The sequence below is a fragment of the Larus michahellis genome, chromosome 9 (genome assembly GCF_964199755.1).
Source record: "Larus michahellis chromosome 9, bLarMic1.1, whole genome shotgun sequence".
Lineage (NCBI taxonomy): Eukaryota > Metazoa > Chordata > Aves > Charadriiformes > Laridae > Larus > Larus michahellis.
Window position 1 is genome coordinate 45640218 of NC_133904.1, and position 23256 is coordinate 45663473.

Genomic DNA, 23256 nt, shown 5'->3' on the forward strand with positions numbered 1-23256 from the left:
GTCTCCATCTCTGCAGGAGCTGCCTTCCCAGGGCTGCTCCCTCTCTCCCTGATGCCGTGGCATGGAAAAGCAGCCTCTGGGAAACGCTTTGCAGCGCTTTAGCCAGCTGCCGGAGCAGCAGAGCGGGGCGAGAGGCTGTCACCCCACTGTGGGAGATGCCATTCCATGGGGACACCTGGTTTTCTGTCCCATGCCACCGTGGCATGGCACCCAGAGGAGCGGTGGCCGGTGGCTGGCGTGCCCGCATGTGCCGCCCCTGCCCACCCAGCAGCGTGACTCACTCCCCGAGCGGCAGCTCCCACGCAGCGTTTCCAAGAGACCAAGGAGATGTCTCCGAACGGCAATGGCTGAACAGGGAGCCTGGGTCCTTGTCCCCAGGGTCTGGGTAGGGTGTGCCATGTGTGTCCCCTCCACTGGGAAGCGTCCGGCTGGGGGGCAGGACCCCCGCGCCTGGGGTGGCAAACCGGGCAGCTTGCCTTGGAGCAGGAAGCAGCAAAGCCTGGTCTTGCCCAGGTCTCGGGAAAGGTTGGAAAGGCTGTGAGGAGGCGGCTGCTTGCCGGCTGGGATGTGGCGGACAGCAAGGGAAATGCCCAGCTCCGAGGGCTCAGCCATCCACAGCCCCGCAGAAGGAGAGGCAGGCAGCCGGCTCTCAGCAAGGATGGCAAGCTGGCTCTTGGGTTTGCTGCTGCCCGTGAAGCGTGGGGAAACAGAGCCTGTTCTGGTCTTGAATTATTTCTGCGTCTTGCTCTCGGGAAGCCCACGCGTGCTATCCGCAGGTTCCGGGATGGGGCTGGGACAGGCAGGGATGCAGAAACCAGCCTGGCCCATGGTGCAGAGGTTAAACCATCCCTGTGCTCGCTGGCTGCAAGAGGAAAAAAACAGCGCGTCCTCTTCCAGGCACCCAGGCGGCGTTGGTGCTGCCTGACCTGACTGCTAAGCAGGGGCTGAGGCTTCTCGCATGGTGCGTGCCGAGCTGTGCGGTCCTCCCATCCTTCTCCAGGCAGGAGAAGGATGCTGTGCCTATCCCTGCTCCCCTGCGCTGGCGTCGCTCTGCCCTGCAAACTCCACTTCTCTTTTTTGCCTGCTTTACCCTCCAGGCCTTGCTTCGGCGCTGCCGTCAGCCAGATAGCGGAGGCTGCTCCTGCCCCGGCACCGATCGTCTCCCCCCGACTGTATTAAGTCTCAGTCTATCTCTATAAAATCTCGTGTCATTTATCTTCCTAAAGGCTGGCAGGTAATTCTGTAATCACCGTCCCTCCTATGGTGCTGGCCTCTCCTCTCTCCTTGCTAGTTTGATAGCCTCTTCAGGTTTAATCCCCTGGGAGTTTACATTGTCTTTGCAATCCCCAAGGAATGAGGCGGTTAAATCCGGATCCCGGTGCCGGTCTCTCTGGGAAGCCCTTAATTCCCTTTCCCATTAGCGGGATGCCCGGTTAACAACCCCTCGTGGCTCCTCTCCTGGTCCTTCTCCCTGCAGGGGTGGTCTGGCCACGGGGGCTGGCTGTGGGGGGCTTGGCTGGGAGGAGGTCCATGCCCTCCCCTCCTGGCAGCCCTCACCTGGCCCCAGCACCCGGCTCTGTCGGACTGTCCCCCCCATCCCCAGGCAGCCAAACCCAGGTCTGGGTGAGCCTGGGGCGCTGGGAAGCTGTGGCAGTGTTCAGCCTGCTCCCTGCAGACCCCCCGCTTTTGATTCCTTCCACGAGGTAGGGCTTCAAAGCACTTTGCACCCAATGCCTTGCCTCAGGGACCCCGTGGACCCCCACGGACCATCTCCCGAGCAGGGTGGGTGGTGGGACGTGGGGAGGCTGCCCTGGGAGCATCTCCCAGGCTGTGGGCTCTCGCTGGCAGAGGATCCTTTCTTCAGGTTAGACAGAGGACGCTTTGAACTGGTTCGGTGCTTGGTTGGTTTTTGTGCTTTGCTTTTTTTTTTTTTTTTCCTCTCCCTTTAATGGGAATTGTATTCCGTGCGTGGAGCAGCTGGTAATTCTCCTCCTGGCTGCTGCCGCATCACCTCCGAGCAGGTCTCGTGAGACTCCTCTTTTCACGGGCTGTACAGAGAACTCGAGCAGAGGAGCCTTGGGTCTGCTCCTGCTGTAACCCTGCTGATTAGTGAGACGTTTCTGAGAAGGCGTTAGATACCTGGTCCTGCCTGGGGTGAGGACACAGAGAGCAGACCTTGCGAGCAGCGTCACCACCCCGTTAGCTGTAGCTGTCGACCTGGGGGTCTGCATGATCACAGCCAAGACAGCACAGCCTGTGCCTCCCTGATGCTTAAAGGCAATAAAACGCTGTGTTTTTTGTTAAAAAAAAGTGCTTTCCTCAGTCAAAATCCTCTGGTCCCAGGGGGGACCCAGGCCTGAGCTGAGCGAGGAAAGGGAGTGTTCCTCAGGGAGCTGTGGACATCCCGGTGCTCTGGGTTCCTCCAGGGAGGGAGAAAGACCTTGTGGCCGTGGGAGAGAAGCTGGATGCTCCAGTCTCACCTCCCATCCCTTGGCTCTGTAAGAGGAAGATGCTGGGGTTTGCTCCGGCTCGGCTCTTCCGAGGAGCTCTCTTTATGGCAATGCCTTCCCCTGCTATCCTTTCAGGCAGGATGAGATCCAAGTTCGATAGCCTCCGCTAAGGCTGGTACTAATAACTCGCCTGTGTTTACCTGCCCCTGGCAATACTCTTGCAAATGAGGTGTCAGCAGGGATGCTGGCGCGTGCGAGCCGCTGCGCGTGGGTTTTACAGGACCGATAAAGCAAGGCTGGGGCGTTCTCTGGTCGGGAGGAATCACGCTGGCACCTGGCCAGAGAGGCAGTGGCATGTGGGGAAGGTCCGTCTCCCCCGGCTGGCTGGAGATGACAGCGTCTCCTCATTTCCTCCTTCACCTGGCGCTTGTGCGACAGAGGGTCCTTCTGGAAACGGCTTGAACTTCACGTCTGCAAACCACAGCTCCGGCAGGCTCCTCTGCGGAGAAGGCAGCAGGTTTTTAACCCAAGCGTCAGCGCTTCCCCGGGAATCGCTCTGCTTGGCATGAAGAGCAAAGGCCGGGTACAACACCTGGGGGTCTCCCAGTCCCCGTGGGATCTGGCTGCGGAGCCCTGCTCCTGCCTGTCCGTCAAGGAGCTGGGACAGACAAGTCCCCCATCTCCCAGTCCCGCACAGGGTGTAAACCCCCAGCCAGAGCTCCGAGGAGACTGGGAAGCACCTCTCGGTCAATAACGCTGAGTCTCTGCCTCAGTGACCCCAGGCGATGTTTGGAAACTGCCCCTGGACCCTGAGCCCGATGTTGCCCGTAGCCTCCGATACACCTCGACCGCTGCGTCTGCAGCAGCAGGACTGGTGGGGCTGTAAGAAGGTGACCAAGGACTTGGGAGCGTCTCATCTCTCTCCTGCACATTTGTGGTACCACCTGTCGTTACCGAAAGCGCTGCCGTGTAATCCATCCCCAGAGCGCGGACGGGCTGGCGGGGAGCCATGCCTCCAGGAGGATCTGCTCCTCCTTCCTCTGCCGTGGGCGCCGGCTCCAGGATCTGCAGATGCTCTGGGTCGGAGGGTTTTGTCTCTCCTCCTTTTTAATTGCAACGAGGGTAAGTGGTTTTGTGGTTTGTGCACGAGCACAGGAAGCCCATGAGCCCTCCTTCCCCCTGCAGCTTTCCCAGATGGATGTCCATCCTAGCCCCAGGACAGAGCTGATAGCTCCCGTCTCCCCGTGACAATAAGCTGCTGGCAGCCAGGCGGTGTTAAGGACCAACTGGCTCAGCTGCTGAGAGCATTTGATTGTTGTTGTTGTTGTTGTCATTTTGATTACCTTTTTTATAGGCTAGCAGAAGGATTTTAATCTGGACAGTGAAGTAGGAAATGGGAGAAGCTGCACCCGGAGCTCGCCGAGGAGGCGGCGGGGGCTGGTGGCTCCTTGTCCATGTCTCTGGGAGGTGATTTAGATGCTTTGGGCCAAACTAGGAGTGTCAGGGAGAGGCGTTCCTGGCCTGGCCTCGCAGGACTGCAGCTGCCCCTTGTGTTATCCATGGCCCAGCTGGTGCCCAAACAGCCAGCGATGCTTAACCCCGGCCTCACAGCTGCCCGGAGCCAGTCGCTGCCTCAGAGCATCGTCCTGAGCAGAGGCAGAGGAAGGGGCGGCGAGCTCCCGCGGCCAAGCTTCAGCTCTGCCTCCCGCTTCTTGTGACTCAGGACAAAGTCATCTGATGTGTTTCTGCCAGCGGCTACAAATTGTCATTCACCAAAAGTGCCAAGGTGACAGCTGTGGAGACCACAGGCAGTGGTTTCGCTTGCAGATGAGGAGCAGCGTAGATCCTGGCTCGGCGATGCTCTCCGGATGCGAACGCGGCCGATGTGAGCAGCCATGGCAGTTTGGGGAGCTGTGCTGGGCTGTGCCACCTCTCCTCCGAGGCTCAACCACTCCCCAGCGGGTTCGACCTGACACAGAATGGGTTTGTTTCGGTCCCCCTTGGTGAAAGCAAAGGGGGACAGACAGGGGCAGACGGTGTGTGCCAAGGGAGGGGATGGGGAGCGGGGCTGGCTCCTAGGGGACTCGGCCAACCTCACCGGGGCTGGGGAGGTGTCTTGCCCATATCGAGTTCTCCATGCCATCACCAGCTTCCTCACTGGGGATGTGTTTCTGGAGGGTATGAGGTGGCCCAGGGCTGTCACACAGGACCTCCATCATCCCCCTGTTGTACCCACAACCGCGGCCCCCGGTCACCCCATGCCAGCCCCAGCTCCAGGTGCTCCACTGGCAGCCAGTTGGTCATTTCAGCCTAATCCCATCGGCCAGGGAAAAGCCCGTGGGCAGCAGACCATGGGCGTCCTGATGCAGAAGGGATGCAAGGGGCCAGGTGACAGAAGCAGTGGCCGGTGCCCCTTGGCTACGGGGTGCCCAGAGAGGTAACAGAGAGGAGGCAGCACTCCCACGCGCCGTAGCAGGGGTGCTGCAGCCCCGTGGTGGTGTGGGTTGCAGGGCACCGTGCGGTAACGTGTTGCAGCTAATGCTGTGTGACAGTTTGACACGTCCTCCCGGGACAGCCGGAGCTGACACGCCATCTTCAGAGCTGTCGCTCTTTGGCTTCCGCACTACGGCGTTTATCGTAAACAGGCGGCGTGGGTAACTCTTTCCCTCGGTGTGTAGGGAGTGAGAAGGGCTGTGGTTTTATTTGCGCGTCCTCAGGAAGATGCTCAGCCCTGCTGTATCCCCCAGAGATGGAGCCAGCTGGGGGCAGTGCAGAGAGGAGCGGGGTTTGACATCCCCCTGGTCTGAGGAGTGGTGCCGAGCATCTTCCTTAGAAGATTCAGGGCTGTGGCAGGAGCGGAGCATTGCCCCAGCCCAGCCCCGGCGAGGGGTTTTGTACCGGTTTGGGTGAGCGGCGGCTGCCGCAGCGTACGGCACTCACAGAGCCCTGCCTGGGGAACGGGTGGGGATGGCATCGGCTCCTGGGGGCTGCGGTGGCCGCCGACCCCTGCCAGGTTCAGGGAGCCGCTTTAGGAAGGAAGGGGCTAGAGATGCTCATGTGGGGCTTGCCCAGAGAAGGCGCTTTAGGCGGGTGCAGCCCAGCCCCACAGTTAGTTCTGGAGCTGGATGTGGAGTTTCCCATGTAAAACGCAGGAGCAGAAGGACATACTGCTGCCTTCCCCGGCCCCCTGAACTTGACCCAGGACATGAGCAGTGTCCTGGGCAGGACACTGTCCCCCTGGCAGGAGCTCTGGGGCACAAGGTGCCATCATGGACCAGCCCGAGGGCACGCTTGCAGTCCCGTGCCTTCCATTGCTCTGCTCTGCTGGGTGTTCTTGATGCTTTCCAAGAGCAGTGAGGCTCCCGGCGCTCAAACCCTTTCACTCTCGGAGAGGAACACACCGTGAATGCGCACGGTGAAGCAGGATTACCGGCGTGTCTGGAGGGGCAGGGAGCTGGAACAAGACAGGCTCTGACAGCTGCTTTCAGGAGGGCTGCGAGAGACCCAGCAACGTGTCAGCCACGCACAGCTCATCCTGCAGAGCATCAAGCCCTGTTTTGCCCGGCTGCTTTTCGGCACTCAGAGCCTGTCTGTGTCTCAGGAACTGCCTGATTCTACCTGTCCCGGCCATGAAATACATTTGGGGTGGGTGCTGGGGTGGCAGCCGTGGGCTGCTCCCTCCTGGGATGGCGGCTGAGCGATGGGGATGCGCCGGTGCCGGTGGCGGGGCTGGGAAGCAGCATTTGTTTCCAGGCTGAATCACGCTGAGGATTGTGTCTTGTTCCTCGTTAAAGTTCATCTAAGATATTCGCTCGGCAGAAATCAGCTCACCATCCACCTCTCCCCTGTCTGTCTGTCTGTCCATCTATCCCTCCCTGCTCCTTCACGTAGCAGCAGAGTAGCATCTGTAGGGATAGAGAAATATCTCTGTCTGGAAGGTTTTAGTTGCTCTGCAGGGCTGGAAGGTCAGGAAAGCGAAAGCCGGTGCTTGCTATGCAGAGCACGGAGCCGGTGTGCCGGGCAAGCAGGTATTTAGCTGCGGCCGTGCGGGCTGGCTTTGCAGTGGGGAGGGGGCTTGCATCCACGGGAGGGGGGAAACGAGATGCTGCCCGGGCCACAAGGGGATGGTAGGGGAGCCGGGGAGATCGAGATCCCCCATACCGGCCAGCCCCCGGGCGGTCGGAGCTGCGGAGGGGGACAGGGCACCCCCGCCGCTGTCGTCCCCCCCCCAAGCCTCGCCGAGTTGCCTTTGCTGAGCTGCTCGGTGCCCAGGTTATTTCAGCTTGTGATTCGGCTCCGAAATTGCCTTGGCTGAAACTCTGTCTCTATTGTTTTCAGTCTGCAGGAGCATCATTGAACGTGTCAAAAAGATAAATTGGAGAAAAGGAGGGGGGGGGGGGGGAAATAATAATAAGAGGAGAGCAGTGCGGCTGGTGGGGAGAGCCGTGGTCTCGCAGGGCGGCTGGCTGCGTCAAGCACACGCTCCCTTCCCAGAGGCAGCTCCTTGCCCTCCTCCCTCCCCGCAGCCCCATCCCCATCCGGACATCCCCTTTTCCCTTCTGCCGGAGGGGTTTTTCCCCTCGGCAAAGCTCGCGTAGGCTTAGCGTCTGCCCTGCGCGAGCCTGGTCCCGGGGCCCCTGTCACAGTGGTTTGAAGAGGGTTTGGGCTTCTGCACCCCTGGAAGGATCAGGTCTGAGGATGGAGGTTTGGGGGTTACCTGTCCCTTTGGGGTTATCAGTCGGTGCTGGAAGACATGGTGCCATCCAAGGGCTCCTGGAGTCGGCACCAGGGATGCGGCATCGAGCAGCTCGGGACAGGCTGCTGTCCCAACGCCTTCACCACCGCTAATGCCATCAGCATCCTTCGGGACACAGCTATCGGGGAAACCCTGCTCCGAGGGCTCGTTAACTGCCGGACAGACAAGGACCATGCTTCCAGGGGGATCGGGAGGGTTAAATCCCACCAAAGCGCCTGGACCCCTGGTTTGGCTCCTGGGAAGGGTGCTCGCGGTGAGTTATGGGAGGTTGAAGAGGCGGTTGTTGCTGCTGCTGGGGACGCTGGGGCAAATGAATAGCCTATTAAATGTCAGCCAGAAACGGATGAGAACTGGCATTGCTTTTTCAGTTTACGCTTTACAGAATGAATCTCCTTGTGCGCGGCTGCTTTGCATATTCAAAATGGGCCGCAGCGGAGGGGCTCTCCTTCTGAACCCACCGACACCAAGGGCTAAATTGTGTAAATTTGGTTATCCAAACGCTCCTCTAAACGACTGGAATGATCTAACGACATAATCCGTCGCCAGAGGAGATGGGTTTTCGGAGCTTAAGCCCCTTTGTTTCTGGAAACGACATCAACTCGCGCGTGAGAAATGAAGCCGAGAAAGTGCTGGCGGGCGCTGAGCTGGGTCCCGGGCCGGGGCAGGAGAAACCATTCCCTGCCCCGGTTGCCTTTCACATCTGAAACGGGGAAGGCTGATCCGTGTGAAAACTTCAGGAGGCAAATACTGAGCGGATCCCATTAAATAAAGCTGGTTGCAAACAGAAACTGATTTGCATCAGCTGATCAAGCTAATTACTACAGCAGGAACTCGGAAAACCATCGGATTCCTATGTGCGGCAGGAAGGCTGAGGTTTGCTGCTATGAAGCTCGGTGCGTAGACGCCTGCCAGCGTTACCGTGCCTTCAGCAGCACGGCATCTCCATAGGGATCGATGCGAGGGATGTGGCCGGCGTGCCGGCTCCGTTTGAGGCGGTGGGTGCTCTCCGGCCAGCAGCAGCCTGAGCTTCTGCTCCCCCTCATCTGACAGGGGAGGCGAACTCATGACATCGATAATTTATAGATCATTTAGCCTGGTTTAGAAACCTGTCGGGGTGTTTCTCTGCGTTCCTGATGCTTTCCAAGCGCCGCGGTGTGCGTGGAGCACGGGGAGAGCCAAGCCGGTGGCGGCAGCAGGGCGGGGGGGCACCCGCACAGCACGTGGGTGATGAGCATCTCGCTCTCACTGGTAATTTGGTCCCATCTGGTACGCCGGGGACCGAAAGGCTGCGCTGGCATCTGTGCTGCTTCTTCTGCCACAGCCGGGCGAGTGCGACCTTGGGTGCTGCCCGGGAGCCCTGGCAGAGCACAGGGTCCGTGTCCCAGCGGGCAACGGCAGCGATTTGTGCTGTGGGCAGGCCCTTGGGTGGCATTTGGCCTGGTGGAAGGGAGGTCCTTTGGGCATTCCCAGCACCCCTGCCTGTGTCCCACAGGAGACCATGCGTGTGTGCATCCCACAGGGATGCCAGGAGCCAACAGGTTGACCATGAGCCGGCAATGTGCCCTTGCAGCCAAGAAGGCCAATGGCACCCTGGGGTGCATCAAGAAGAGTGTGGCCGGCAGGTCGAGGGAGGTCATCCTCCCCCTCTGCTCTGCCCTGGTGAGGCCACATCTGGAGTTCTGTGTCCAGTTCTGGGCTGCCCGGTTCAAGAAGGACAGGGAACTGCTGGAGAGGGGACAGCAAAGGGCTACCAAGATGATGAGGGGACTGGAACACCTCTCTTATGAAGAAGGGCTGAGGGACTTGGGACTCTTCAGTCTGGAAAAAAGACGACTGAGGGGGGATCTTATCAGTGCTTATAAGTACTGAAAGGGTGGGTGTCAGGAGGATGGGGCCAGGCTCTTTTCAGTGGTGCCCAGTGACAGGACAAGAGGTAACAGGCACAAATTTGAACATAAGAAGTTCCACCTAAACATGAGGAGGAAGTTCTTCAGAGGGTGTCAGAGCCCTGGCACAGGCTGCCCAGAGAGGTGGTGGAGTCTCCGTCTCTGGAGACATTCCAAACCCGCCTGGACACGTTCCTGTGCCACCTGCTCTGGGTGACCCTGCTCTGGCTGGGGGTTGGACTAGATGATCTCCAGAGGTCCCTTCCAACCCCTGCCATTCTGTGATTCTGTGGTTCTGTGAGTCTGTGTGTCATGGGGGACCGTGTGTGCGCGCATCCTGTGGGAGACCACGTGTGCCTGCATCCCATGGGGACCCCAGGTGCCTGCATCCCACGGGGAAGCGTGCTCGCATGTATCCCCCAGGGACCCTGGGGCACACGTGTCATGTCCTGCCACCGCAGGAGCAGCTCCCCGTCCCCATGCCCGCGCCGCTTCCCCAGGCGGGCGCCTTCAGGTGACTGGTGGGCGAGGAGGCGTGCGGCTGCTGAGACGCGCGTGGCTCCTGTCGACAAACAAGAGAGACGCCGTCTCCCGAGGCTGCTGTTTGGGTGCGACATTTGTACACACACGTGGAGAAAACAGAGAGTTCGCGTGGGCGCGTGTGTGCCTCTAAATATAGCCCTGGCTACCTGGGAAGCGAGCCGCGCTCGCCAGCCCCCCTCGCAGAGTCCCCTCCTCGCCCTGTGCCCCCAGGAGGATGCTGGCACAGGCAGCAGAGCTTGGAGCAGGTTATAAAGAGATTACAAAGAAGTAAAAATTAAGCCTCTCTGCTAGAAATGCCGGCAGCCTCAGGCTGAACGCGTCGCGCTCAAAGGCTCCCCCTGCTCCTTGGCTTTTTTCTTTTTTTTAATAGTTTTGCCTTTATCTGGCATCAGCTCAAGAGCTTTACTGAGCCTCGGAGCGTGGAAAGGGCTGCCGGAAAAGGCAGGGGCGGAGGGGGACCCAGTGATGCTGTTTGTCACCTCCCGTAAGCCGGTGCCTGTGTAGCTCTGGTGGAGGCTGGTGACAGTATTGGGGGCTTGCTGGGACAGTCCCCGCTGCCACACAGGGAAGCTCGTGGGCCAGGTCTGTCGTGGCTTGGGCAACTTTCTCGCCAATGTTGTGCTGCCAGAAACGCTGCAGGGTTTGCTACCTCTGTGCGAAGGCGAGCTCTCGCCCTGGAGGGGCTGGCAGGGCTGAGCCCTGGGTCACTGGACCACACTGGGATGTGCTGGGTGAGTTCATGGGGTCCGACCCACACTCCCTCAGCAGCCGGGGGCTGTCACGCAGCCGTCTGGGCTGGGGATGCTGCTGTGGCTTCTGCGGTCCCGCATCCTCCGTTGGCATCCCTTCCCCCAGGCCCCTCCCCTGCTCTGCGCTGCGCTGGGGGGAGACAGCGCTCCCGAAAACCCCCAGCAAGTCATCAGCTGAGCAAATTGCTCTCTGTAAATCCAGAATGAAAGTCTTTGGGATTCGGGAGGGCCCAAAGGAAAAGCGCTTGATTGGATTTTCAAGCCTCTTTCTGCGGCGCTGGGAGAGAAGGGGCTGACAGCCTCCCTGAATCTTCCTCGCTGCTGCCTGGGAGGGGATGCAGCCTGTGCCCTCTCGCTAATGGGATGTAAAGGATCCATAACTCACCCCCCTTTATTTAACTCCCCTCTGGACTTCGTATGCAGCAATAAATTTCTCCTTCTGCAAATCCTTCGGAGCAAGGTGGACATCTACGGGTCCCTCGCCTGGTGCCCGGGCACTGCCGGAGAGGAGCCACCGTGCTGTGCAGCAGCCAGAGCCTGTCCTCAGAGCTGGGGACACGCTGTGTGCCCGTGGGGTCTCTGGCAGGAAAGGCTGGGTTTGGGTTCAAGCTGCCCGTGCCAGCGTGAGAGGGGAAGGAGCGCCTGGGGCTGGCACCCATCGCCTGGTGTAAGCCCCTTCCTCCCCACGGGGCCAAGTGTTTGTCCCCAGGACCACCAGAAAGCAAAGTTAACGCAACACGAAGGTCTCCCGGGTTAAAATCGGGGAACGCGGGAGCTGAGTGGGTTCAATCAGCAGCGGTAACTGAGCGGCAGAGAGCGGCCAGGCTCTGGTGGGGAGTTGGTGTCACTCCGAGCCCCCATCACGCAGCTGAACTGTCACGCAAATAAAGGAGAAAAGTGCTGCGAAATTTATTCCGTCGCTCCTTATCTCTGATTAATCCTCTTATGCCTTCATCTCATTTTAGCCCAGTGTTGACTGTCTGTTTACTGTATTCCTATAGTCCTCGCAGAGATAAAAATCCCTCCGAGTCTGTAACGTCTTCCCTGGCTGGGCGAGGGGGGCTGCTGCCCGCTGGCACCGCTGGAGCACCGCAGAGGAGAGGACCAAGGTAACGTGCCCGTGGTCACCGCGGATGATGGTAGCGGAGGAAGGACTGGAAACCAGTTTCTCCCAGGCCCTAGATTAGTGCCCAGCTGCTTGGGCATCCCTGAAGGAAAAGAAAAATACCCTAAAAAACTAATCCCGTGGTGTGGGTCCCATGCTCAGGGCAGAGGCTCAATGCACTGGAGAGAAGACGGGCTTTCCTCTCGCCATCCCTCTCTCATTGCAGGCTGATTTTTTTACAGCCCTGCCGGGGAAGCCCTGCCCATCCCAAGTCCTTCTCCTGCATCCCAGGCTCTCCAGCTCAGCTGGGTTTTGCCGGCAGCCCCGGGGCAGCATCTCCCCTGCCTGCTGCTGAGTGAGGCAGGAGCACGAGCCTTGCGGGTCTGACCTTGTTGCTAAAGGATTTTGCTTTCATCCTCTTCTCGGCAAGGTGCTTCTCCAGCTGGGGAGAACAAAAATCCCTTAAACAGCCAAAAAACCATGGGGAAAATTGGAGGAGAAAATGGTGGGAGCCCCCAGGTAAAGGCAATTCACATTTATGGGAGAACGGTGTCTGTAACAGCATGGAAACCCGCACAAATGAAGCAACCGCTGTCTTTGGGGGGCATTTAGAGGGGTTGCATGGCACCCCAGCCTGTCCCCAGTTTGTGCGGGCACAGCCAGGCTGTGGGTGCGGACACCATGGAGGTCTTCATCATCTCACGTTCAGCATCCTTCGCTCCCGCAGGTACCTGATGCCTCACGGCGCTGCTGCCAAGCGCCTGCCCTGGAGCCTTGCTGCCTCCTGAAGGCTCCCGGTGCCACGCTGGGGCACCTGCCAGCAGGGTCCCACCTCTGCCACACTCAGGCGCGCTTCGGAGAGCCCACGGCAGTGGCCTGACACGCGCAGGTGGGTACGCGTCCCCTCGGTGTGCCGGAGGGGTGGGCTCAGGTCCTCTCTCCCGCTGCTCATCCCCATCGGACTCCTCTTGGTGTAAAATCTCCCAGGTTTTGGCAAGCTATAGCGTGGGAATTTTGGAGCTGGCTGGCTTTAGTAGCTGGAAATTGCTTTTCAGACCCAGTCGAATTTTACAGGCTCCCCAGCACCCTGCGTCCGCGAGCCCCAGGGATTAACTGCCACTTGGGTGGCAAGGTCCTACCTTTTCCATGTGTTAAACCTCCTTCCACAGGTGCCCCCCAGTTCTCGTGCGGTGCCGGCTCCCTGCCCCGTGTCAGGCTGGTTTTAGGGACCCCATCACAGTTCCTCTTCTTCTTTCCAGGCTGGGAGCCCAAATCTTAGATGGGGCAGGCGATGTTTGTGAGTGTTTGCCTGTGGAGGGTGTGATGCAGGCTGGGCTTCAGATTCTCGGTGATGCTTCTGCATGTGTCTCACGGGGTTTGTTTCGGGACAGTGTCTCCCTGTGCAGAAGCTGTTTCTTCTATTGACCTGACCACGTCTGGAGGTTGGGGTGCAGGGTCTTTGTTAGCCATGCTCACGCTGTATTTTCTGTTAATAACAGCATGATTTTGGGAACGGCCCCTCCAAAATGCAGCTCTGAGCACCAGGTCAGGCCGGTCCCACTCCCTCCCAGCTGAGCCCTTCTCCATCCCTCTCTGCCACCCGCGGGGCATCACAGGTCCTAGGATTTCCACCTGACCCGCATCTCTCCCTGCCCCTCTGCCCGTGTTTATCTCTAGCAGAGATGCCAGGAGCATTTAAAAAAGCTGCAGGCTGAGCAGCAGAGAGCTGCGGCTGCTGCCCGGAGCCAGGCTGCGGCTGCCGCTTCATTATTTACAGCTGCCTTTGGCCGCTCGCTGGCTCCTGGAGCCGCTCAGCCCCGGCTGCGCTGTGCTGGGGGACGCTGCTCGCCGTCTGCTTGTTCCTGCGCTGAAAACCCAGAGCATTTTTGCCCTCCAACGGTTGCCATCTGGCACCCGACCTCTGTACCAGCAGCGTACCTGGCGTACCTGCCAGCTCAGGACAGACCCAGCGCCAGCGGTAGAGCTAACCCTTGCTAGCCCTTTTGAAGAGCTCTGCTGATTTTAAATGGCTTCCTAATGCTGACAGCAAATCCGAGCTGGAGCACAGGGGGTAAAGTTCCGGGCCGTATGGCAGGGCTGTACGCAGGCTGCAGTTCTCTAGGCTGAGTCCATGAAGGACTTCAGCTGTGAAGGCTGGGGTCATTCTACCGCCTTTAACATCAGTCTCAGCCAGGCTGGCACCCCTCGGACCAGCCCTCCTCACTTCAGCCGGCCGTTAACTGCTGCCAAAGCAAGGACAGCCGTTACCGGGCCATCAAACACCACCTCCCTGTGTGTCTGGGCAGCTTCACGGTGGTCTTGGAAGTACAGCATCTGTTTGCCCTTGCTGGGGACGTCTGACATGTTAACGTGATCCAAATGGCATCTTCCGAGGTGACCAGATGCTTGCTGGGCGCAGGGCTGGTGGAGCAGAGATGCAAAGCGTGGTGGGTCCCGTGCCGGCCAGCTCTGCCTCCTCTGCTCTTGTCCCCACCGTTGGTCCTCACGTGCCCTGGCAGCCCTGCGGGCTCCATCCGAGATGGAGACCAGCGTGCGAGGCTGGAACTGCCATATGCTCCCTATAAAAACACTTCTTGGCCCGTTCCCCGGCGTTTGCTGCCACTGCCACACGTGCTCAGGATCCCACATGCCTCGCAAGCCGTTCACCAACTGCAGCCCGGCAGATGGAGGAGCCGGGCACGGCTTTGCAGCAGGAGAGAGAGGAATCCACAGGCTCTGTTTGTTCTCGGGGTGTTCGCGGCAGCAGAGGAAGGGGGAGGAGAGCTGGCACCCACCCTTGCAGCGCTGCCTGTGCAACGTGCCCCTCCACAAAAGGCTGGAGACCTCTCCATACCCACTCCCTGCCTCGGGGCTCAGCTGTAAGCCCCTCTTCAGCTGCAGAAAGTGTTTCCACCTGGTGCCGTCCTGTTTAAAGGCAGTTGGAAATGGTGTGAGTGTCCTGGGTAGATGGAGGCCATTGCTCCTCCCAGGCAGGTGGTACTGGTTGTTCTGGTGGCTTTTCCCGGCTTGCAGAGGTGGTCAGTCAGTGCTAAAAGCAAAGGGAGAAAACCAGTCCTCAAGGGGAGCAGAGGTTTGTTGCAGTAGGAAATTAAAAATGTACATGTCAGCTTTTGGAGTAACTCTTGCTCTGCCTCTGTCTGTCTTGGCGAGAATGAGGGCTCTGGATTCAGCCCTGCTCTGTAGCACGGAGGTCTGAAGGCACATCCCTTGGTGGCATATCGTGGTGGCGAGTGGCTGTATGGAGCTGATGTCTCTTTTATCTTGGGTGGCAGAGTGTGACTGGACTGGTGTCTGAGCTCTGAGCACGGAGGATAAGTGTCCAAGCCCCAGGAGAGGGGATATCTTCATGCCGTGTCGAGACACCGTGAAGAGCCGGGTGAGAAGCAGACATCCTCCCACAGGGGCACGACCGTGGTGGGCTCCTGCTGATGATGGGCACAGGGGGGTTTCTGGCGAGTCCTTTTACCTTGTGCTGAGCCGTTTTCCAATGACCTTGTGTCTCAGCGACATTATGCCACGGTTGGGCTGGGGGCAGACAGGAGGCACACAGGGACATAGGCAGGGTGGGGACATGGACGTGAACAGCCATCTGCTCCCGGCGGTGGGATGGGGTCAGCACTGGTCTGTGCCCACCGAGGGGGATGGCGGGTGTTTTCCAAGCAGCGTGACCCGGATCACTGGCCACTGAGCCCAGGACGGCGCTGGGTTTGGCTTTGGATGCTGCTGACGGGACAGAGCTGCTGATCTCCAGGGGCTGTTTTACAGCCTCAATTCCCTGCCGCGAGAACAAGGCTGAGATTTGCAGCCCAGAGCAACTCTGCCCAGGAATTAGAAGAAGAAACACGAAAAAACAGGCTTTCGGGGGAGTGATGGCTCCTGTGGTCCTGAGGTGCAGCCAAGCTGTAATTACCAGCGTTAGGGAGAGCATTTCCCGCTGCTGGTTTTCTCCGACCTCTTGCTCTGGTCGAGGGCGAGTGCATGTTGTGCCCTGAGCCCAGCGTGGGAGAGCTGCCGCCAGAAAGACGTTCCGAGCCGCGGCAGGGGGAAGGCATGTCGTACCTGCTGCTGGGCGTGTTACTGCTGCTCCGGGGGTGGATAAGTCCTGCTTAGGAGGACACTGGTCCTCTTTTATTTAATTTCCTGGTAATGCTTCTGCAGCGTCAAAGTCTTATCAGGAGAGGAACAGCTTAAGAGCCTGGTAAAGGGGTTTTATTGTCAGTATCCATCTCTTTATTCCCCTCTTCCCTTTAACGCTGGACGGCAGACTGGTTGTGGCTGAAATGAGGTGTGCTTTCTTTTCCTTTTTTCCATTTAAGCTGCAAAGATTTCCCTGCTAACCTTTTCTGATGGTAATTCAGCTGCGTGAGAGGCTGCTGCTCCTGGGCAGTCTCAGGAGGGTTGTGGATCGGCCGTGGGCTCCGTGGGGAGGACCAGGGGTGAGACCCGCTCCCAAATTGCACACAGAAGGACAGATCTGGGGACATAACAGCTTTAACTGGACAGCTGTAGTCCGGGACTTGTCACCCACTTGGCTGTGACTCGGTGAGCAAACCCTGTCCTCGCTTTCCCCAGGCCAGTCGCACTGAGCTCAGCCACATCTCCGAAACATCCCAGCGCTTTGAGCCCCCGCAGTTCATCCTGATGCGCTGCGGAGGCTTGTTGGGTGGGGGATTGAGTTGCTGTGGGCAGTTTTTGGGGGATGAAAAGGCGGGGGGTGTCCCCCGGGAAGCCAGCAGCTGGGCCGCCCTGCTGTCTCTTGGCAGCCAGCTCCATCTCTGCAAACGGCAGGCGTTCTCCCCGGCCACGCCAGGCGTGCGTAGACGCGGCGCTATGTTCAGTCCCCTTTTCAGCTGCAGACAATGGCTTTGGATAATGTTTCGTTTGAGAAAATTGGTTGAATCGTGTGATTTTTTTTTTATTTTTTTTTTATTGTTGTTGCTGTTGTTCTTTTAAATGCTCATGGGAGTAGCAGAGCAGCTAATGAGGCGGCGCGTAGCCAGTCGCAGGGGAGACAGTCTCGCCTGCGCTTCCCTGCAGCTGCTCTCTCCTGGCGATGGAGCTGGCCCTGCACCCCATGCCAGCATTCCTGCCGGGACCACTGGTGGGTGCGGATGGACCACCTTCCCCTGCCCTGGGAGGTGCCCACACCCTTCTGCTCCTCAGCAGTTCCCTTCCCCAGGTCTCATGATGTTGCTTCTCCAGCCACGTGCTGCTGCATGGTGGGGTGAAAGCCACGGGTACCCGTCCAGGTGGGCACCGGGGATGCGTCAGGGTGGACCCGGCAGCGGTGGCGTCCCATCCCCAGGGAGCGCAGCTCATCCACAGCCAGCGTTGTGTCCCTGACACTGGGTGGAGGCGCCCGGTGCTCAGAGCCCTCCTGGCTCCCATGGGAGACAAGGCAGCAGGGACAGGGCCAGACCCTGCTCCCTTAAAGGATGTCGGGACAGGCCAGCTGGGGATCCGGGCCGGCACAGTGCTCTCCTTCCTGGCAGCGATGTGCCCAAGCCCCAAGCCGTGTGTGTGCTGAGCGGCAAGAAGCTCCCGTCCTCTTTCAGCCCCACGTGCCGTCCCTCTTCCCTCTGCAGCGGGTGCCAACGTGCAGCACTGGGAGCGGGTGGGGGGGTGTCAGAAACGCAGATTGCGTTAGATGGATGATGCGTCAAATCCTGAACTGATAAGAGACGGAACAATTGATGTGTTGCCAAAAGGCCGGGAAGGATCTTTTTAAGGAGGGTAAATAGTCTGGACGGGAACAAGCAATGAGTAGCAGAGAAACAACGGCACATTCATCACTGTTTTTCTGGTCGTGGCCGTGCACGTTGCCATCTGTCTGTGCTGTGCTGCGATGCCATCCCGATGGTGCTGGGATTGTTCCCCGATAGCAGGCTCGCATCCTTGCCGAGCGGCCTGGAGCCACAACTGGCATTTCTCTGGGATGCCAGGGCAGGTTTGGCATGACTTTGCCCTGGGCTGGGTCTTCCCAGCTTCTGGCTGTCAGTGCTTCGAGGAATCCCAGTGCTGGCGGCGGAGACTCGGCCGTAGCGCCAGCGGCCATGGCTGAGCCTGCCTTAATCCCAGTTTTCAGACTGGCTGAAGTTGTTTCCGCTTATCTCTGATATTGTTCAGCCGTGTTACATGGCGTGAAAAAGCCAACCCTTGAGTTTGCTCTTAAACCTCAAAAGAGAGGGCAGGGAGACGGCACTACAGCTGTGCCAGGGCTGCCATCTCCTCTGAACCTCGCAGCGTTGACGTCCCTCAATCCCTCAATCCCGTCCCTCAATCCCCTCGTTGACGTCCCTCTGGTAATGGCCAGAGTCGCACCACCAGTTTATCCCGCACAGGTCTCCCATCTCATGAAGTGAGATGCCGGGACAGTGAGATGCTGGGAGAGGATGGCATGATTTGGGGGGGTATCTCCGTGAATGTCCCCCGTGCCCAAGCTGCTGGCGCTGTGGCGAGGATGGGCACCAAGCGTCACCGCTCTGCAAGGGGGGACAAGGGAGCTGTGGATGTCCCGGCAAGCTGCTTGGACCCGCGGTGACGCAGGAGGCAGGCGGAGTGGGCAGAGGGCTTGGGGCGAGCGGGGAGGGCTGCAGTGATGGGAGGCATGACAGCCTGCCCCTCCGCTCCGCAGCGCAGCCATGTGATGCCGGAGGAGCGCGGTGGCGATGATATGGAATGTGGGCAGCTGCTTTCGGACACGCTCCGACAGGTGACGGTCCAGCGCCACCCCCGCTACGGATTCGGCTTCGTGGCCGGCAGCGAGAGGCCGGTGGTGGTGCGCTCAGTGGCAGCAGGTAGGGGGGTGTGCGGTGGGGGGGGTCCCCGGACACGGCCGCAGGGTGCCAGGAAGCACAGTGGTACCTACCCCTGGTGGGACCCCTCCTGGGGCTCCTGTCCTCTCCTGTCCCTTCTGGTGGGCCTGCAAGGTGTCCTTCACAGCCACATACATGGGAAAACACTAGGGGTGGGCTTGGAACCCTACTGCTTACCCCCAGCCCCACAGCCCCGGGATGCCTGGGCTGGTCCTGACCCTCTCTCCTGGCAGGTGGCCCCTCTGAGGATAAACTCCTGCCAGGAGACCAGATCTTGGCCATCAATGATGAGGACGTGAGTGAAGCCCCCAGAGAGAGATTCATCGAGCTCATCAGGTGAGGACAACACTCGTCCCTCATCGCCCCCGGGGAGGGGGCTCATGCTGGGCTGCTGTGCCCCGACTGGAGCCTTGGGGTGCCTTGGGTGCACTGGTGGTCACTGCTGGCATGGGGAAGCCTCAGCCTGAGCAAGGAGAGTGCCGTGGAGCAAGTGCCATACCCATTCACAGCTGGCCAAGGGGTGGGCAGCACTGGGAGAGCACCCACAGCCATATTGGCAAGCACCCCAAGGAGCCCAAGAAGGTCCTGACCACCACTGGGCTGGGAAGGATGGGATGTGCTCTCTCAATAGCCAAATGCACGCGTTGAGGTCCACCACTGTGAGGTCCTGTCCACCTTCATTTCTTCTTTCTGTCATAGGAAGGCCAAGGACTTCATCATCCTCACGGTCCTGCACACCCACCAGGTGAGACCGGCGGGGCCATGGCCAGCCCCAGGGGAGCCAGGACAGGGCTTAAGAGCCCTTTGGGAGTCCGAGGTGGGGTCCCTGGTGGCCCCTGGGGACCACTCGGGCAGCTCAACTGAGGTGACGGGCTGGTGTCCCACCACCCCAAGGCTCTTCCAAGCTGTCGGGTCTGAGGGTTGCCACAGCCCCGCAGAGTCAGTGTGGGCAAGTGGCCATCTCCCTGTCCTCGTCACTACCTCCTCGCAGGAGGGAGGGAGGGAAAATGTCCCCAAACCCATATTGTTTGCTGAGGGCATCAGGCGTGTCTGATGATGTGACCTGTCATGCCAGAGGTGGCAGGGAGGGATGTGCCATTGCTGTTCCCAGCAGGATCGTCCGGGGAGTGCCTGGGAAGATGGGAGTGCCAGGCTGCGGGCGCCGAGTGGTGCAGCTGGTGGTGGTGCCGGCACCGGGTGGTGATGATGTGCTGGTGCTCGGTGCCCATGGTGCTGCAGCAGATTGCCACCATCGCCCCCGGCATGATGGTTCAGGGCATCATTTCTGCTTTACTGAGCCATTTGTCGGTGAGGGAGATAAGTGTGAGAGCTTCCCTGTGCTCCCCTCCTCGCCGGGAAGGAGATGCCCCCACCCAGCGCTGCTCCATCAGGAGTGGGGCATGTGCCAGGCTCCAAAAAAGCTTTTTTTTTTTTTCTTCTGGCCCTGGATGGCCACCAGCCAGGACAGGCTGTTTGGCTGATGCTGGCACCCTCAGACACACACAGCTCTGCGGCATGACCACCTCCGTGCCGTCCATGTGCACCCCCAGTGCCTGGCACTGCCACCAGAACATTCCCCCGGGGGTCCTGCCATCTCCCGGCCACTCCGCTCCTCCTCGCAGCTGCAGACCCACATCTGAGGGGCTCATCTCTTCCATCCGAACCAGTGGCGTTGCCTCCGAGCAAGCCCTGGCTCACGTCTGCTGGAGCTCAGCCTGCACAGGGGGTGCCGGGCACATGTCCCTGCCGGGGGTGCAGCCTCCCCCGTCACGCCGAGGGTGCTGGTGTGCCTTCGGGAGCTGCTGCTCATCCTTCTGGCCCTGCCTGCAGCACTGTATAACCACAGCGAAGGGGACTTGCTCTCCACTTCCCCATTTCACAGCTCGCTCCCCGCTCCCCATCGTCATGCTGGCTTCGGAGGGGCTTTCTCTGGGTCCCGTGTCTGGCTTTCCCCGTGCCACGGCTCCGAGGGCAGGCAGGTGATTTACCCGGTGCTCTCTTTCCAGTCTCCCAAATCTGCTTTCATCAGCGCAGCCAAGAAGGCGAAGCTGAGGTCCAACCCGGCGAAGGTCCGATTTTCAGAGCAGGTGACAGTCGGCGAGACGGACCCAGTAAGTCCTTCCTTGTCTTCCTCTGTGATTCGCCCCCTTGGGGCATCCCCAGGGCCATGGGGCATGAGGTGGGTGGGGGCCACAGGGCTCCTCTCCCCTGATTTGGGCTCCGCGGGTGAGAGCAGCCCTCTGTCCCGGGAAGAACCACAGGGCAGATGCCCTGGGGCACACTCAAGGTGAGCGTCAGTGCTGGGGGGACGTGCCAGGGTCCTCCGCTGTCCCTCCATCTGGATGGAGCCCCAGAAACTGTCCTTGGAAACCTGGTCCCACCGGAGTCCCCCTGGGCACCCAAAGGTGACATCCGGGCAGTGCCAGCACTGCCCGAAGGAAGGTCTGTGGCTTCCAGCCCGGTGCCAGAGGCTTTGCAGGAGCACCCACGCGTGGGGCAGGGTGACCAGGGCACTGCTGTGTGGCAGGGGAAGCTGTTAACGCTGCCGTAACGTTCCAGCCCGGTGCCATTATCTCTTAATTGCAGAAAGGTTTTATAAAGCAGCATCCAAAAAAAAAAAAAAAAAAAAAAACCTGGAAAAAAACCCCTGTGAAGCTCTTCTAGCAAATTCTATTTTTAAGCAAAATCAATTAAGTAATTATCTGATCGAAACGCTTCTCGCTAAATAAAATCAGCCTTCACCCAACTTCCTGCACAGGGCGTGTGGAAGGTTGGGGTGGGCTGGCTGGCGTTACGGGTCAGGAAAGGCGGATCGGTCGGCTCTGAGCCACCCCGGCCATCGGCTCCCCTCTGGGACAGCAGCTGGGGAGCAGGACAGGCTGCCAGGCATTGGCATTGCTCTGCGATGTGCCGGACGGAGTGGGATGCTCCGTTCCCGCTGCAGCTGCTGGGAGCTGGGGAGGTGGATGTGTCAGGCAGCTCTGAATTGCTCCAGCTCCGCGTGTCTCAGTGGCTCAGCAGAGACGCTGGATTTTCAAGGGAAATGTGCCTCTTAGCGCATGAGCCCAGAGAAGCAGAGGATGCCGTAACCGCTCCATCACTGACACTCGCTCTCTCTCCCCACCCTACCACCGTCTCTCCCTGTCCCCCGTCCTCCTCGCCTCCCCCGTTGCCGGCCCCGCGTGCCAGGACATGTTGAAGAAAGAAGCTCTCCTCCTCATTCCCAACGTGCTGAAGGTTTTCCTGGAGAACGGGCAGATCAAATCCTTCACGTTCGATGGCCGAACCACCGTGAAGGTGGGCCTCTCCACTCCCCCCGGCCCCACGGCACCTTGACGCATCTCTCCTCCCGCCTGCCCGATCCATTTTTCCTTGTCTCCTGCTTCCTTGCACAAACACCGCAGCGGCGCTTGGCTGGCTGTGAACTGCCACCACATGATAGATGGCCCCTCCGCCTCCCCGGGTGACACGCTTTGCAGCTGGCAGCGATTGGGGGTTTTTGCTGTCTTTCTCCCATTCCTAACTTTTCTCCTGGCTGCGAGCCTGCCCTCCAGTCGGGATGGATGCTCCTGCCAGTCCCCCTGCCAGGGACCAGCTCCCTGCAGTCCCCATCTAAAACACCGCAGTGTTACCTGAGGTGCTGGGGGTCTGGCCACCGGTCACCTCCTGCTGTCACTTTGCCTGGCAGCGGCTGGGTACCATCCCGCAGCCCCTCTCAGCACTGCCAGCGCCGGGGAGGAGGGGGTCTTGGTGGGCTGCCACCTCCCACCCTGGGAAGGAGCCACTGCTCCGCACCCAAGCCTGTCCGTGGTGTTTGCAGGACGTGATGGTGACGTTGCAGGACCGCCTGTCCCTGAGGCACATTGAGCACTTTGCCCTGGTCCTGGAGTATTCCAGCCCGGAGCAGAGCCACCGGTTCCTGCTGCTCCAGGACAAGCAGCCGCTGGCCCATGTAAGCCGCTGGGTGTGGGAGGGCGTTGGGATGGCCATGGCCGGTGGCTGGGGCATAGGGAAGCTCTTCTCCCGTCAGCGTGGGGCTTGGCCGGGGTTGTGCCATGGGGTGGCGTAGCCTCTCCTTGCCTCTGGCATGGTCCTGCAGGCTCAGGGGTGCAAAGGGTGACCGAAGAGGGAGATAATCAGGGTTTTACCCATCCCACCCTGACAGCACTGTGGAGGTGCTCTGTGCTCCAGCCTGGGCAGCCGCAGACAGCATTCATGAACATCCTTGGCTTGCCCAGCAGAGCCAGGAAGCTGGCGCTGCATGGGGCCAGGGATAAAACGGGGATTGTGGATGAAGCATCAGCCCTGGTGGCATAAACCCCTGCAACACCAGGCAAAGTTGTCACACCAAGGAAGGCTGGGCTGTTCCTCGGATGAAAGGATTTGGTGGTGCATGGAGGAGAGAAATCAAATCCCCACCCAGGGGAGAGGAGCGGGGGTGTCTCCTGCCCTGCAGGCAAATATACACAGCTCCTGGCCTCACCGGTCCCCTCTGCTCCTGCCACAGGTTGTGCAGAGGACACACTACCATGGCATGAGATGCCTCTTCCGTGTGAGCTTCTTCCCCAAGGACCCGGTGGAGCTGCTGCGCCGGGATCCTGCAGCGTTCGAGTACCTGTACATCCAGGTAGGGAACTTGCCCCTAGGAACGGGGACCTGATGGTGCTCGTGGCCCACACATCCACCCAGTATGGGCCCTGTGGAGGCATCCCTCGGGTGGCGGGTGCCCTGTCCCCGTGGCTGTCTGAGGACGCCTTCTCCTCCCTCCTGCAGAGCCGCAATGATGTGATCAGAGAGCGCTTCGGCACAGACCCCAAGCCAGAGATGCTGCTGGGGCTGGCTGCCCTCCACATCTACATCACCGTCTCAGCCACCCGCCCCAGCCAGAAGGTGTCTCTCAAGAACGTGGAGTGAGTCCTCCTCCCTCTCCC

The 23256-nt window shown here is 59.8% G+C and overlaps 1 protein-coding gene across 5 annotated transcripts in view; it reads left to right on the forward strand.

The window, feature by feature from the left end:
• The window catches only part of FRMPD3 (FERM and PDZ domain containing 3), a 65528-nt gene that overhangs the window by 14067 nt on the left and 28205 nt on the right, over window positions 1-23256 (forward strand). For 2 of the 5 annotated variants that reach the window (XM_074600480.1, XM_074600479.1), the window contains exons 2-11: window positions 11386-11493; window positions 12217-12378; window positions 18145-18307; window positions 18559-18661; window positions 19025-19070; window positions 20332-20436; window positions 21515-21622; window positions 22146-22277; window positions 22833-22952; window positions 23099-23235. In XM_074600480.1, the coding sequence (XP_074456581.1) occupies window positions 18157-18307; window positions 18559-18661; window positions 19025-19070; window positions 20332-20436; window positions 21515-21622; window positions 22146-22277; window positions 22833-22952; window positions 23099-23235 (902 nt within the window). In that variant the 5' untranslated portion in view covers window positions 11386-11493; window positions 12217-12378; window positions 18145-18156. Of the gene's footprint in view, window positions 1-11385; window positions 11494-12216; window positions 12379-18144; window positions 18308-18558; window positions 18662-19024; window positions 19071-20331; window positions 20437-21514; window positions 21623-22145; window positions 22278-22832; window positions 22953-23098; window positions 23236-23256 lie in introns of those variants that run through there. The other 3 variants (XM_074600481.1, XM_074600482.1, XM_074600483.1) reach the window with 3 other exon arrangements.